Source organism: Heliangelus exortis, chromosome 1, assembly GCF_036169615.1.
Source record: "Heliangelus exortis chromosome 1, bHelExo1.hap1, whole genome shotgun sequence".
NCBI classification, from domain to species: Eukaryota; Metazoa; Chordata; class Aves; order Apodiformes; family Trochilidae; genus Heliangelus; species Heliangelus exortis.
In genome coordinates, this window is record NC_092422.1 from 183,089,654 (window position 1) to 183,104,634 (window position 14,981).

Consider the following 14,981-nt stretch of genomic DNA (forward strand, 5'->3'; position numbering starts at 1 on the left):
CAAAAAAAGCATCACTGACGGCTGTTGATTAACTGATATGGTAATAAAATGGTAATGCTGGCATGTATTTCCATCACTCAATATGAATCCTGCATCAATACTTAGTAAGAAATTCTAAAAAAGGCAGAAGGATACAACCATCTTGTCTCTACACAAAACTAAGTAGCTTTTGCAGCATTTTCTGAAAGCACACCATCATGCCACTGGCATAATAAAAAGACACACACAATACAGGCAGGTATTAAGGTTATCTTCAAGGCAAAAGAGCACAGGAAAAAAAAAAAAAAAGGCAGCCAGCAAAATAAAGCCTAAAAATGAGCTACTGAGCAAAATAAAGCCTAAAAATGAGCTACTGGAATTGGGCACATTCCCTGTGCACATCAGGGATCTTAAAAAGATGCCACATGCTTGTGAGTTTTGTCACGTAACCAACAATCTAGGCACTAAAAGGAGTAACAGGACCCATGAGCAAACAAAACCCAAGACAACCCTCCAGCCATGTTAAATATTTATTAAGCTCTCTTGCTACAGAATGGACACAAAGAGAGCGCAAAATAGAAAACAGAATAAGTATGTCTTAACTGTGGAGAGCTGACACTGCAGCCCTGGTGTATGGAGGTGCAGAATAACCCTCATGCCATAGCACTTAACAGCAAGCCCTGCTTCAATACTCAAGTTTTAGAGTTTCAAGTTTAAGATAGTTGGACAATGAAAGCTTCAAAACATGAAAAGATTAAGTAGCATTAAGATTAACTTTTCAATCTTTCATTTGTTCATAAGCACTTGATTTTTGCCTTGACAAGTTTTCAATGTGAAAACATCATGTGTGGAGAATCACACACAACACAAAGTAATTTTCTCTTTAAAAAGTTAATAGAGCTTTAATTGAAATATCTGAGCCCCACATCTCCCAAAGTCCTAACACTACTAGGTCAAAACAAATTTTGGTACTTGTATGTAAGGAACAGGTTAAATATCAAGTTAATCCTTCCAGAAGGAAACACATTTTGTGCGGAAGTGACAGTGGCATTTGAAGTGCCAGCAGCATTACAAGTGCCAGCATTCAATGGGTTTAGTCTCATTACTTCAAATAAGAAAACACCAGGTATGCTGGACAATTACACAGAGTTTTGACCAGCACACCTGATAATCCCATGCTGTAGAGAAATGTTTGGTTTTCAAGAGAAGTCCTGTCAGGCTGTTTTTCTGCAACATTCAGAATGTAAATAAATGTTATTTTAAGTATTTAATTTACAGAGACTGGATAATTCCACTTGTTTCAAACCCTACTTATTTAAATACTTCATGTTTACATTGAAGAGATTCTATTAATTCAGTCCTAAAATCATCAGACTCTGCCTTCCTTAAGGGCCCACAGTCCATTTTCAGAGATGTACCATACATGTAGAAGATCTGCTCTTGCACTTTAGAAGTTGATAGCTTTGCCAAAAGATGCTGCTAGGTTTGCTTCCCTGAAGGCTTCTGACACTGTCTGTAGAGAGCAAACACAAAAAAGTATAAGTCATTAATATTTACATGTAATTACATCATGTCTGTGTAACCCTGGTGTTCAACAGTCTGTTTAGAAAAAACTTACTGGATGGGCATGGCAGACTCTGGCTACATCTTCACATGAGGCTCCATATTCCATAGCAAGGGCAGCTTCATTAACCATTTCACCAGCACCCTGTAATTTAATGTTATCTGCAATTAGCACAAATCTTTATGCAGTTGTCCAGGTTCTTCTGAGTTGCTAACAGCTTGTAAATACACATTTTTCCCCAAACCAAAACAACAAAACTTGAATTATTACCAGCACTTCAGCTGTGTTCTAATGTCACTCACAGGTCCTTATCTCTTTGGTGACTGTGCTCAAGCCTACTGCAAGTCTAGAGATAATTCTCAATAACAGTACTAGTTTTCTCATTACCAAGTGCTGTGCAAAATTTGGGCATTTTTCCACCACAAGATACCAATCACATCATGCACAAATTCTGATCAAAGCTACTGTACATTATCACTGCTGAAAACAGGCCCAAAACAGTGCCATTCTGGAAAGTTAAGTAGCTGGTATCTAGATAAAAAGAACTCCAAATAAACCAGGGAACCTTTCCTTGAGGAGTTGAAAATAAACAGTGAAATCTGCTACATTTTCAGCATTCAGATCTTTAATTTTAAGGTTTACCTCAGCCCTTTCCCAATGAAGAAAATTACTGTCTCACAATGATGCCATAAACTGTGCTTCCTCTAAGGAGTAGATTTTTAAGTGACTGGCATTGGGAGAGAAAATTACCAGCATAAAGTCTCATACCCATCACAAATTATGGGGATTGGATGTAGAAAGAAAAAGCCTGTCCACCAGTGCTGACAATGTAACCTGCTCACAGGAACACAATTTATTTTCTGAGAAAATGGAGAGTAGTTTTAGTGTTTCTTTTTTAAAAAAGCTGCATTTCTGTGTACACCTTTAGAAAATAAAAAGATTATGTAAAACTAAGATGTGCAAAACAGAGACTAGGATCAAACTTTGGACTGTGCAGGAGAGTGGGAAGTGATACTTTTTCAAAATATAATTTTCTCACTTTTAATATTTACAGATTATTTTTAATTGAAGTTCCATAACTTGAAGATTTGGTGACTGTGGAATAAGGTTACTAACTTTGCTCAAGTCTGAAATTCATGGGGGGACAGGGAAGAAAGTATCACTGAAAAGGCTGCAGAAGTCTGTTCAGCTCCCTCAGCTTCCACAAACTGAGTTAAGAATTTCTGTTTTTCATAAAAATTCATTTAAAAAAAACCAAACCCAAACAAAAAATAGACAGAGAAAACTATTGACTCCAGCAATTCCAAGGAAAGCCCAAATGCTGGATCTAAGAGCAGCTAACAGAAAACAGGGAGGAGGGCAGTGCTGGAGAAGAGAACAGTAAATAAAAGTGACTATGGTAGACTCAAATACTCCTTTTTACAAGCACTTCTCCTACCTTGGCAACTACTTTGCAACTGTGCAATGCTAAATTAAATACCCTTACAAGGCCAAGACAGCAGCACAATTTACAATACTTACGGGGCCTAAAATGTGAGCACCCAACATCCTGTCTGTTGATTTTTGACTGAGGATCTTCACCATGCCATCTGTGTCAGCATTTGTCTTTGCTCTGCTGTTTGCAGCAAATGGAAATTTCCCAATTTTGTATTCTACACCCTACAAAATAGATGTGTTCCTGAGTTAATGACCAACAAGAACAATGTAACAATACAGGCAATTTCCTAAGTACAAAACCTGAAGTGATACAAAAATGAAAGCCAGGCAAGACATATATGGAGTGTAAGAACAAAAACCAAATGCATAAGAACAAAAACCAAATAGGGTACAAAGGTGTTATTAAAAAAATTAATAAGCAAAGTACAATATTAACAGAGAACATAGAGAGGACTGTATTCCTTGGGAAAGTGGCATACAGGAGAGAATCATCCAATAATACTTCCTTAACAAATTCAGATGCAGAAATTCTCCTATAAAAAGCAGCTAGGTAAAGTACTAGACAATGAAACCTCACCCAAGGTGGAAAAACAGTTTTGTCTGAGAAGAACACAAACAGTACCTCCTCTTTCAACTGCTCTTCTGATTTGCCAACCCAGGCCACTTCTGGGTGAGTGTAAATCACAGAGGGTACACAGTTGTAGTCGATGTGCACAGCTCCCCCAGCCATCCCTTCCACACAGAGAATGCCTTCATCCTCAGCTTTGTGGGCCAGCATAGGTCCAGCAACTACATCACCAATAGCATAGATGCTATCAGACCAATGAAACAGAATAAGACACTGTTTAAAAATATCCTAGCACACCTGGGCTACCTTCTACAGTAGTCAGTTTGAAACATGTTATTGAATACACTAATCAAAACAGAATAAAACACTGTATTTTGTATTCAAAAGAAATACAAAGTATAAAAGAGCAGCTTCCATAGAATGACCACACTTCAGTAAGTATTAGTGGCATTAAATTAGTGACAGGATTTTAAATTACATCACTCTTCAAAGGTTGACTAAAATTCCTTAGTTCCTGAAATAAAGAGAAATCTTGAGTTTTCCTTTCAGAAAAGAGAGCTACATTCTACAATTAAAACAACAAAAAAGTGCTTTTGTAGGTTAAACTTTTTTTAAATTTTAAAAGCAGAACTCTTATTTTTAAAATGTTGGCTTACTTACTTTGGAATTTTGGTTTGGAACCTGTTATTGACGGGGATTCTCCCCTTCTTATCAAGTTCAATTCCAAGCTCCTCAAGACCTAGATTTTTGGTGAAAGGGCGTCTGCCGATGCAAACCAGGAGCACATCACAAGTTATCACTTCTGCCTTGCCACCAGCAGCAGCTTCAAGACTACAGAAAAATAAACAGCAAAAAACATTAAGCTGCAAACTTTCAGTATTGTATTTCTCTGACTAGTAACTAATATCATGATCCAGATGGTGACCTACTGTCTGGATCTGGCATCCAAAATACTACAATTCAGCCTGCCCCACACTTCTTCCTTGCAAGAGTTGAGAGTAGAAGAGGGAGGAGGGGACAATAACTCTCAGATAGACATTCAGGGCACACACACTAGCAAGGAGCATGGCCTGGTAGCATCAAATCTGTACAGCAAAATCACTGGTGCTGACTACAACATCCAAACCATTTACCTCTTGGAGAGGGGTAGGGCCATGTGTTCTGAGCAAGCTGCCTGTTAGCAGCTGCCCTGCATCAGCTGTACCCCTCAAGTAGATCTTTGTGTTTGATTGCACCAAGAACGAGCTCAGTTCATGAGCTCTCAGAGCACAAGAACCAAAGCATAGGAAGTGAAGTAGGAAGTGTTTCAAAACCACACTCCTGCACCAAAATGGAACTCTAAATGTAGAAACAGACTACATGAGATCCAACCAGCATCAGCATGAGATGTAAAGAAGCCCAAATGTAGGAGTTTTACAACAGTGGAGGACAGAGTATCCAAATGTATGGTGATAGAACAAATACAAGTCATCACATGAAGATTCCAGTGAAAAACACATTTAAGCTTAGTGCTGTTAAGTAACATGAAGTATTTTCTTAAAACTCTAACTATAGTTGTTTCTGCATAGACAACACATTAAGAAGAATAAGTACTGTATATGTATGTATGCTTTTACAAAGCTAATTTGCTTTATATGTTTCTGTATTAGCTTATTTTGAGACAAGATGAGGTATGGACAAAATAGCCCTTTCATTAAGCAGCCTAGAATTAATGGCTTGAAAATTACTGTGTGAACAATTGTGTTTACATTTATTATAACAGAAGAAAACACATTCCCTGAAAAATAGAGTTACTGCTATCTCACTGTAAAAACACAGTTTTATATTAGCATGGCTTCAACTCAAAGTCAATAGAACCTCTCCTGTCTCAGCAATCTAGGGCACAAAATTCTGAGCTCTCTAAGTTACAATTCAGGATAAAAATTCAGTTTCACTAAAGAACTAAGTTTTATCCTAAATCCATTTTTCCAGTTTAAAAAAACACCAGACTGCATTTTTAAATAGGTTTGATGGTTTGGGAGGAAGAACATACATATGGCATTCCTTCAGTTTTATGGTAAGCACTTACGCTACATCAATTTTTCCGTCTGGTTTTTTGGTAGCACCAGTAACTTTGGTGTTCAGTTTAAACTTAAATCCCTGTTTCTGAAGAATACGTTGGAAGTTTTTAGAGATCTCCATGTCAATTCCCATTCCACCAACATGGCCCATGAACTCAACAGCTGTCACATCTGCACCGAGGCGCTGCCAAACTGAACCCTGCAGTCACAACAATATAGATAAAGAGTTTTTGAAAAAGAAACCTTCAGATTTCTTTGATACTTACCAAATATTTTATCACAGACTATAAAGTTTTCAAATGCAGGACAACACATAACAGCCAACCTATCACTTTTTACAAGTGTTAGCATAGAATAAAGCAAGCCCCATTTACTCCAGCATTTCCACAAAAATATTGATTTATCACTGCTTGTCTTCAGACCCAAAACTTGAATGGCTCAACTTGCAGAATTCAGCTTTTGAAAAAATAGCTAACAATATAATTAAGTATAAATTAGGTATGTTTCAGGCTACAGGTATAGAAAAATTAAAAATAAAAGAATCTGAATGTAGCTCAGAAAAACGAAAGAAAATGGCTTGTGATATTCTATCAGAAATTAATCTAACACAAATTAAATCAAAACAATATCGTGTTACGGAAATGTTATGCAAAATGGAACCACTGCTGCTTCCATATGTTTTTATAACCATAACTATTGTCATCAGCTTCATAAAAAAAAAACTCCTATACAGCCTGTTTACCTGCAGTTGCCCACATCCATCCAACACAGTATTTCATTTTGCTTACTCTTTCCCTGCTGGTCAGCAGATGCACAAATTTTCAAGCAGTTGCAAGATGAGCAAATATACATTATTTTTGCATTTTACATTATTTTTGAACCATGTAGCTATGAGACAAAAGGACTCAGAAGAAGATGAACTACAAAGTCTCCGCTCCTTTGGCTGTTACACAGAATGAGTACAACAGTATCACATAAAAATTTCTTGGTATTAAATGCTATCCACCTGAATTTATCCTGGCTTAAAGTAAACTTCCCTTTAAAAAAAATACAAACAAACAAACAATACCCAGGAAGTTCCTTCATCCACACATAAAATTTCATTGAAAAGTAACACAGACACACCTCAAATGAACCCAGCCCTGTATGGGAGGTGCTGTATGTTCCTCTCTCATGTCTCTGTGTAGCTAACCAGCTGCAGGAGCACTGATCTTGCAACCACTACTCCCAGCTTTTCTGGTGGAGAACAGAGCTGGCAGCCTGGGAAGTCAACTGTAACATTACAACTGACTCAACCAAACATCTGTTAAATCACAGCAGCACAATCTAACATAACAAAAAAGTAACATCCTGTTCCTTTATAAATTAAAGATCAAGTGATTTAAATATCCTCTCACCAGTTCCACACCAATGACTCCTGCACCAATGACAACCATCTTCTCAGGAACTTTCTTCAGTGACAGTGCACCAGTGGATGACACAATACTATCTTCATCAATCTAATGACAAAGAAATCCACAAAGGGAGGTTTACAATCTCTCTCATACATGACATACAAAACATTCAGAAGGTGAAGCAAAATCAGATGCAAAAAATTATTACACATTAAATTATGTGGATATAATACACTGAAAGCACCACTAAGGTTTCAAATACATACAGTAATCCCAGGGAAGGGAGCAACTTCTGAGCCCGTAGCTATAAGTATGTTCTTTGTATTTATAAGTTGTGTGCTGCCATCTTCTTTGGTTGCAGTGACTTGGTTTTTGCCAGTTATTTTTCCAAACCCAGATACATGTACAACCTTTAGTAATCAGAACACAGAAAATTCATATTCAAATCACTTAAGTAAATTATACTACATTTAATCTGAATCCTACTAATGCTTCAGAGAAGCTGCTAACATGTAACTTTACATCACCATGTGGTACATAAGACAAAGTAATTGTATTCTATTCTTTTAAGCAGATAAAGAATGAAGGAACTGTTCATTTTAAAACTTCCTAGAAAAGTACCATTCAAATTCTGCCCTTGCCAAGTCAGTCACTTGAATTAAGTCATGTGGCAAGAATACGAAAATGTAAAAAGCAAGAAATTAAGAAAAAAATCATGGACATACCTAGTATATAATCCAAACTAACCTTGTTTTGTTTAAATAAATGAGCAATTCCACCTGTCAATGCCTTCACTGCACCTCTCTTCTGCTCCATCATCTTCTCTAGATTTAAACGAATTCCTGTAACTAAGGTTAAAAGAGCTTGTCAAGCATTCCAGTGTTTTTATTTAAAGGAGTTACTCTTAACACAATTAACTCTGACACAGCAAAGTTAGTCAAAAGGCCCTACTAAATGCTAACCATTGCATTCAAAAAGTGCTATGTGAAAAAGCAGTATTACAATGCTCAAATACAACATGTCTATCCATGATTCAAGCAAATACATATCCCTAGCACTCCAACTGACAGATAAAGGATTAGATTTATAAATCTAAATAGTATCTGAATGATTAAGATTGCTTGTTGATGGAAACTGTTACCAGGGGCTCTTCACACTCACGTTCGATTCCTCTATTAGCAAAATCTTTTCCATGGGCCAAGTGATAGAGATGTGAGTTGTTCAGCAGGGCCTAAAATACACACACAGAAATGTGAATTGGGACACACATTCAAAGTTAAATTAATTATTTATTATATTTATTATATCAGGAAAAAATAAGCAGGTACTATTTTCTTAACAGTAAGAATGTTTTGCAGAATTCCGACACCTATGTATTTTCAAAGCTGTATTTCAAACACAATGTACACATTTAGTTCTATGAAGTTACCTATTTAAAAGTAGAAAATAGTTAAATTCACACCTATCTTTCTTGCTCATTTCACCAGAGAAACTGGAAATTACTTCATGGATATTAAAAAAAAAAAAAAAAAAAAAAAGGCTAGATGGCTTAGAGCTACCTCAGGAGACCTATCATTCAGAATTCAAAGACAAAATCAGAATACTTTTTGTAATGACATCTAAAATGTTGAAATGCAGAACCTCTAAAATGTATTTTGATTAGAAACAGCAACATAGTTATAGAGGGATCTTGGTAAGAAACATTATGCCTTTTGCTACAGTCATTCCAAAAATTAAATTATCAGTATCTCTGCGAAAAGGTCACCAGTGTAAGGTTTACACACATTGAAACTTAAAGCAGGCACAGCAGATTGAGATACCTGACTTATACACATGTGCTTGAGTAAAACTGTCAGAATAATATAATTATCATTCTTATAATTAATTTGAAATTCATTTGCCCACTTCACGTAACTGTCACAACCCTAAATCTGTAAGATTCAAAATTAACTAAAGACACAGCCATCACTTAAGACTTCAGCAATTAGGAAGAAAAAAAATTCCATGCCCAATATACACATATTAGCAGAGTTTCGAAGTTACACTGCGTGGATCAACATCTCATTTATGAAATTTGACTCGGTATATTATGTTATTCTGTATTTCATTAGATTGTTTACTAAAATGTTTAGGAAAATGAATATATTATTTTTAGAAAACTTTGTATTCATTCTGTATTTTCTCCTTCAATGCTAATAGCAGCTCCCTGAGCAGATTAGAAACAGCAATATAGTTAGGAGGGGTCTTGGTAAGAACACTGTGTCTATTCCTACAGGCATCACAGACCTGGCGTTTCCTGCTGAGGCAGACTCCTTTCATCAGTGCTGTTCTTACAAGGCCCTGGTTCTGAAACTACTTAAAAATGAATCACCATCAAGTATCAGGCTCTTCTGAATTTCTTGTTACTTCTTCTTTCTTCCAGAGTGTATACCTTGTACTCTCTCTTTTTTCTCCCCACAAGCACCAGCCCCACTCTTCAGGCCATCTTTTGGGGCTAGAGAATACTAGTTGAGCTTAGGTGAATATTTCAACGGCGAAGCAACTAGGCTCTTTCTACAGTCAACAAAGACAGCTCTCTTCAGTGTGATGCATCCAACCAAAACCAGAGACCATGATTTTTCAGAAGTACCTTTCCCTCTCTGATTCACATTTATATGCCCACCTCTAGTGACACAGTTCAGCATCACTTTAACGTGACTACATCATCTTGGACATGCTACCACTTCATTTTGCACAGACTGATACGAGACAATCAAGAACTTCACATGGTACAAGAGGTACAACTATCTAAAATTGTTAAGGTAGACTACAAAAGATACAACCATCTGGAACAGTAGCCATGGCTACAACACCGACTCAACATCCGAGTGAAGGATGCATCTGTATGTACCATTGGCTTTCATCTTCCTCTCTCTCATCAGGGAGGCCTCAGAGAGCAGTTTTCAGATAAAACATTTCTACTGAACAAATAAAATTTTAAACCTCTGTGTCACTTATATTTATTTGGATCCTCAGCTCATCTGTATTACAATTTCAATTTTTATTGGAAGTACATCAATCTTGAGAAACTCCTCAATCTTCCTCCAAGTCATGCATGTATTTGTTGTTTCAAATGAAGTTATGGTCAACTATGTACACGTACCTTGGATGGAATACATCCAACATTCAGACAGGTTCCACCTAATGTTTCATTTTTTTCCACACAGACAGTCTGAGGAAAAACAAGGAAAAGGGGGGATTTTTAGCAATTCATTTATAGGATATCTCGCAAATTGGAATCAGTGACAAAGACCATGCCTGTATCTAATAAATCCTCTACAAGTGCCTCATTAATTTCATTCCTAGATTTATTTTGTGGCTCATATTTCCCCTCTCTCATTTTTTATTAACTTAAAAACCACAAAATGGCTCTTTGCAACAAAATTCTCTACCCGAAGAGAGCTACATTTCCCATTGCACCATTTATGCAAGTTTAAATACTGTTCTACTTCAAAAATCCACAAAGTTGCCTCAGTAAAATTCAACACTCGGCTCTGTGAAAGATGTTCCCCTTAAAGCTAAAAAAAGCCAAGCACCTGCAAAAAGCAAAAAGGTTCCTCATGCAAGGTTCCTAAAAACAATTAATCATAAAATAAATAAACCAGCACAGCCTATAATTAAATGAACTTTTCCTTAAAGAAAAAAGAACAGAACAAAATCCCAAAACACAAACAACATTTCCTTCTCTAAACATGCTATTTTGCAAGACCCATTGCCATAAAGTTGTGCCAATACCTAGAGAGAAAGAAAAAATAAAAATCAAGTAAAACAAACCCAAGCAAAATAAGGTCAATACCAACAGGGATGGAAAATATTTAATATTTAATTTTCTTCTCATCCACTTGCCAACATCAAAGTGTGCAAAGGTAAAAAAATAGAACTTCTACATGGCAGAAGGCCTCAATCTTGATTAAAACCTTTAGCACTGAGCACCTTTTTTCTCAGGTACTAACAGCTCAGTAACAACATAATAAACACTTTTGCTTTTAGGTGTAAGACAAAAAAATAATTCACAAACCTGGATAAAGACAACTTAATTATCTGCACTAGGTCAGAGACAGATGTGAAACTTCTTAATGAAATATCAAACATTTGTATTTTGGAACACATTCAAAGGCTGAAAGACACCCAGAGAGACATCACTGAAACCCAGCTGTGGTAGTACTGACCAATGAGGGACAACACTTTACAGAAAAAATATATGGGGGGGTTGAAGGGACCTCCTCTGGAGGGCATCTGGCCAAACCTCCTGCTCCAAAGACAGTCAGCATCAAAGTTGTATCACCTGGCCCAAGGCCTTGTACAGCCAAGTTCCGAAAACACGCAAGGGTGCCCATTCCAGTGCTTCATGGGAACTCCACTCATCAAAAGGAGTTCCTGTCCTGACCAGCTGGTCTAATCAACCCATTTTTGTCATGAAGTCCAGATGTCATACTTCAGAAGCACCAGGACACATCAGTCAGCAGGAACATGCTGAAGACTGCTGGCATCGCCTTCTCAGATTTAAAAAAAATTGAGAGGGGAATCATGTACTGCCAGGGGAGTGAGCTGGCCTCATATTAAGGTAAAAAAAATGCTGCTGAAATCACACTCCTAAGTGTACTTTCCTAAGTGTAGAAAATCTGAAGTGCATTACACACATATTACTCTCACAATACTCAATTGCATCATTAATACACATCAGACAGAAGCTGCCTCTTTCAAAAGGTATGCAAAGACAACAGGCAGAACAACAGAGATGAAGAAAAATAAATGTAAATTAGATACTGGAATGTAATGCAAATTAGAAATACTGTAGTATTTCTACAGACATATTTTCATCTGCAAAATCCTCATACAGTGTAATTCCTCCACTCACATTCAAAAAGCATATCAGTTGAATACTGTTTTTTTCTCTTTTGAGTTCACTCTGTTCTTCAGGACAGGTTTTCAGTGGCATTGTCACTGTCTCCATTTCTCCCCCCATTCCCCTTTCCTTTGCTGGGATTAAAATTCCTTCCTAACATTGTTTTCCCACCTTCTCTTCCATAAGAGTATAAGCCCACCTCACTTATCACTTCCAATCAAACACAAGCTGTCCTCAACAGCTTTATCAGTAGCCTAGCAGGGTTACAGACAGTAATACCTTCACATCTCCATTTCAGTTCCTGTATAATCTGGGCAATCGAGGTAAAGAAATATTGCCAACATGTCAATAACATCTGGTGACATAAGATGTGACAGAAGAATTTGTTTTTCAATACCACACAAACACATTTCAAGCTCTGGATGAATTTGTATGAACATCCTGCTGCCTAAGTGAGGTCTCATCTTACCTTAAATCCAAGCTGAGCTGCTTTGATAGCAGCAACATAACCTCCAGGACCAGAGCCAATAACGGTGACATCAGCGTCAACTGAAACAGAAAACGTTTGAGTTATTTTTGCTTCAGAAACTAAAATTTTCCTGCAGAAGTACTAGCTTATAATTTCTGAAGTAATTAATGTCTGAAAAAAAATTAAAAGCAAAGTGAATTATGTAACTGAATAAACTAGTTTTAAATAACTAGATTACACCTCTGATTTGAATAAGTTTTTGGACAAAGGGAAAAACTGAATGTAGGTATTCAGTCTGCAATAAAAGCAGCTACTCTTAAATTTTCCAGGGAAAATAATATATAACAAAATGAAGAAAATTAATTCTGTCTGATCCATCCTTCTTGCTATAAATCCTTTAAGAATTTAATGCAAGATGTCTGGATAGTTTATTATAGCGCTTTCCCAACATAGCATTTATGTTTGATGTGAAGCAAAATGTTTACTGATTATCATAAAATCAGTAAAATAAAGGAGAAAATACGGCTGAAACAGGTTATCTATGCAACCTCTATTGATTATGAACACAGCAAAAGCTATGAACTTTGTACTTAATTCAACTGTAAACACAATCTCCTTTGGAATATTATATAACGTAAGAACAGTGTTGGTAATTAAAGTTCAACCTCTATTTATAGCTATTGCTTGAAATCAAACAAGGTAAATAAGGCACTATTTTCACTAAAGTCACAGAATCAGAGAATGGTTAGGGTTGGAATGGACCTTAAAGATCATCCAGTTCCACCCCCCCTGCATGGGCAGGGACCCTTCCACTAGACCAGGCTGCACAAGGCCTCATCCAAGCTGGCCTTGAACACCTCCAGGGAAGGGGCATCAATAACCTCCCTAGGCAACCCGTTCCAGTACCCAAAATCTACACGCTGGCATGGATTCCACTGATCGAAGACTAAGTCTGAGCACTGATTTGTTTTAGGGGGCTTGGGTTGTTTTGGTTTTTCTTTATCCAATGAAAGTCTTCAGTTTATTACCTTGATCAGCGTAAGTCCTTTGTGACACTGCACAAATTCCCTGGAGTCCATGATGAATGCGGTCAAAATGGCTTCTCTAGAAAGGGAAAAAAACTTTAAAGTTTCTTCAACCCTTGAAGAAAGGTAAGCATTCAAGCACAGAGTGAAACATGCAACCAAAACAGGAACACGACTGAAGGAGACACAGAGGGCACTGGCTGTAACCAGAGGTAGAAGCTGCTCTGCAACCTCATCCTGTTCTCATGTCATCCTCACCTCAGGCTGCCTCCAGCTACACAAACTTTCAGTTCTTCATACAGGGCTCTCAAACCACTTAATGACAGGAACTGGGCACCCACGGGAGTTTATTTAAACTCTTCCTGATCCATAACCATGGAACACAGGCAACATCACCTCAGAGGTGGTTCTGGCCAGATTTTTTAATTGCCATGGGATAGCACAGGGGCCGATCACCCTGTGCCTGGAGCAGAGAATGCTCCTGAAAGTATTTCTGATCCCTCAGTGTTGCCCAAAAGGCGGGAACCGACTGAGGCTACCGGAAAATTTCCACAGCCACGGAAGCGTCTGCCCGACCGCCCACTCCGGGGGAAGCCTCCTGCGGGCCGGGACACCCTCCTCTGACACCCTCCTCTGCTCCCGGGAGGGGCAGCACCAACAGTGTCACGGCAACGGGGACAAGACGCCGAGGCCACAGCTCCCGGGGCGGCGTGAGGCCTGCCCGGGCCCGGGCGGCCCGGCGGGCACCCTGACACCTCAGCCGGGCCGAGGCTGAGCTGTGCGAGGAGGGCGAAAGCAGAGGCAGAAGGGACGGAGGGAGGGGACGAAGGGAGCCTGGGAAGGGCAGCCAAGCCCCAGGGCGCCTGCTCCGGCTCCGCCCGCCCTGACGCCCGCTCCCACCGAGGGATGGGGGTGGGGGGGTGCGTGAAGAAAGCCCCAGGCCCGAGCTCCCAGGCGCGGCGCGGCTCATCTGCCCACCCGCCCGCTCCGCGGCAGTGCCGTTCCCCGCAGGCGCCGTACCCGAGCCAGCGCACAAGAAACGCGTCCCCAGCGCTGCATCTCCGCACCCGCGCCCGCCGCCGCTGCCGCCGCTCCAAGGACTCCGCGGACTCGCGCAGGCGCAATGGGCCCGGGAGGAAGCGGCGGCGGCGGGCGCGGGCGCCCCCTATCGGAGGCGGGTGCAGGGAACAGCGCGGGGAGCGGGGCGGGGGCGGGGCGGCTCCTAAAGGGGCAGCGCCTGCCCCCGGGGGCTGCGGGCGGACGGCGCTGAGGGGGTCGTGGGGTCAGACACCCACATCTAGTGATGCGGGAGAGAATTTGGGAACGGACGGAGAAAGTACAAGTACGGCAGTCTTATGAATGAAACCTCTTGCATCTGAGTGACAGTGAAACCTCCCAACAATTCATTAATTTTTAGGTATTCAGAAAAAAAAAAGCTATTTCCTTTTGGAAAGAATTTATAGTGACTTGGAATAATTGCTTTCAATTCATTTAATCAAGAAAATAATTGGACTATCAATATAATCAATATTTGAATATCAATAATATCAATAATCAATAATGGAATATCAATAGATTTTTGTAACTGACACAGTTTAGA

At 39.1% G+C, this 14,981-nt stretch overlaps 1 protein-coding gene across 1 annotated transcript; it reads right to left on the reverse strand.

Moving 5' to 3' along the window:
• Positions 1–497: 497 nt before the first annotated feature.
• Positions 498–14,538, reverse strand: DLD (dihydrolipoamide dehydrogenase). Its single transcript, XM_071733922.1, has 14 exons — positions 14,402–14,538; positions 13,385–13,460; positions 12,357–12,436; positions 10,145–10,213; positions 8,164–8,233; positions 7,750–7,850; positions 7,269–7,412; positions 7,006–7,107; positions 5,617–5,807; positions 4,209–4,379; positions 3,603–3,792; positions 3,065–3,202; positions 1,598–1,687; positions 498–1,492 (listed from the first exon to the last, which is right to left on the reverse strand). The coding sequence occupies exons 1-14, from the start codon at positions 14,438–14,440 to the stop codon at positions 1,427–1,429; spliced, it is 1,527 nt and encodes a 508-aa protein (XP_071590023.1). The 5' UTR covers positions 14,441–14,538; the 3' UTR covers positions 498–1,426.
• Positions 14,539–14,981: the final 443 nt, after the last annotated feature.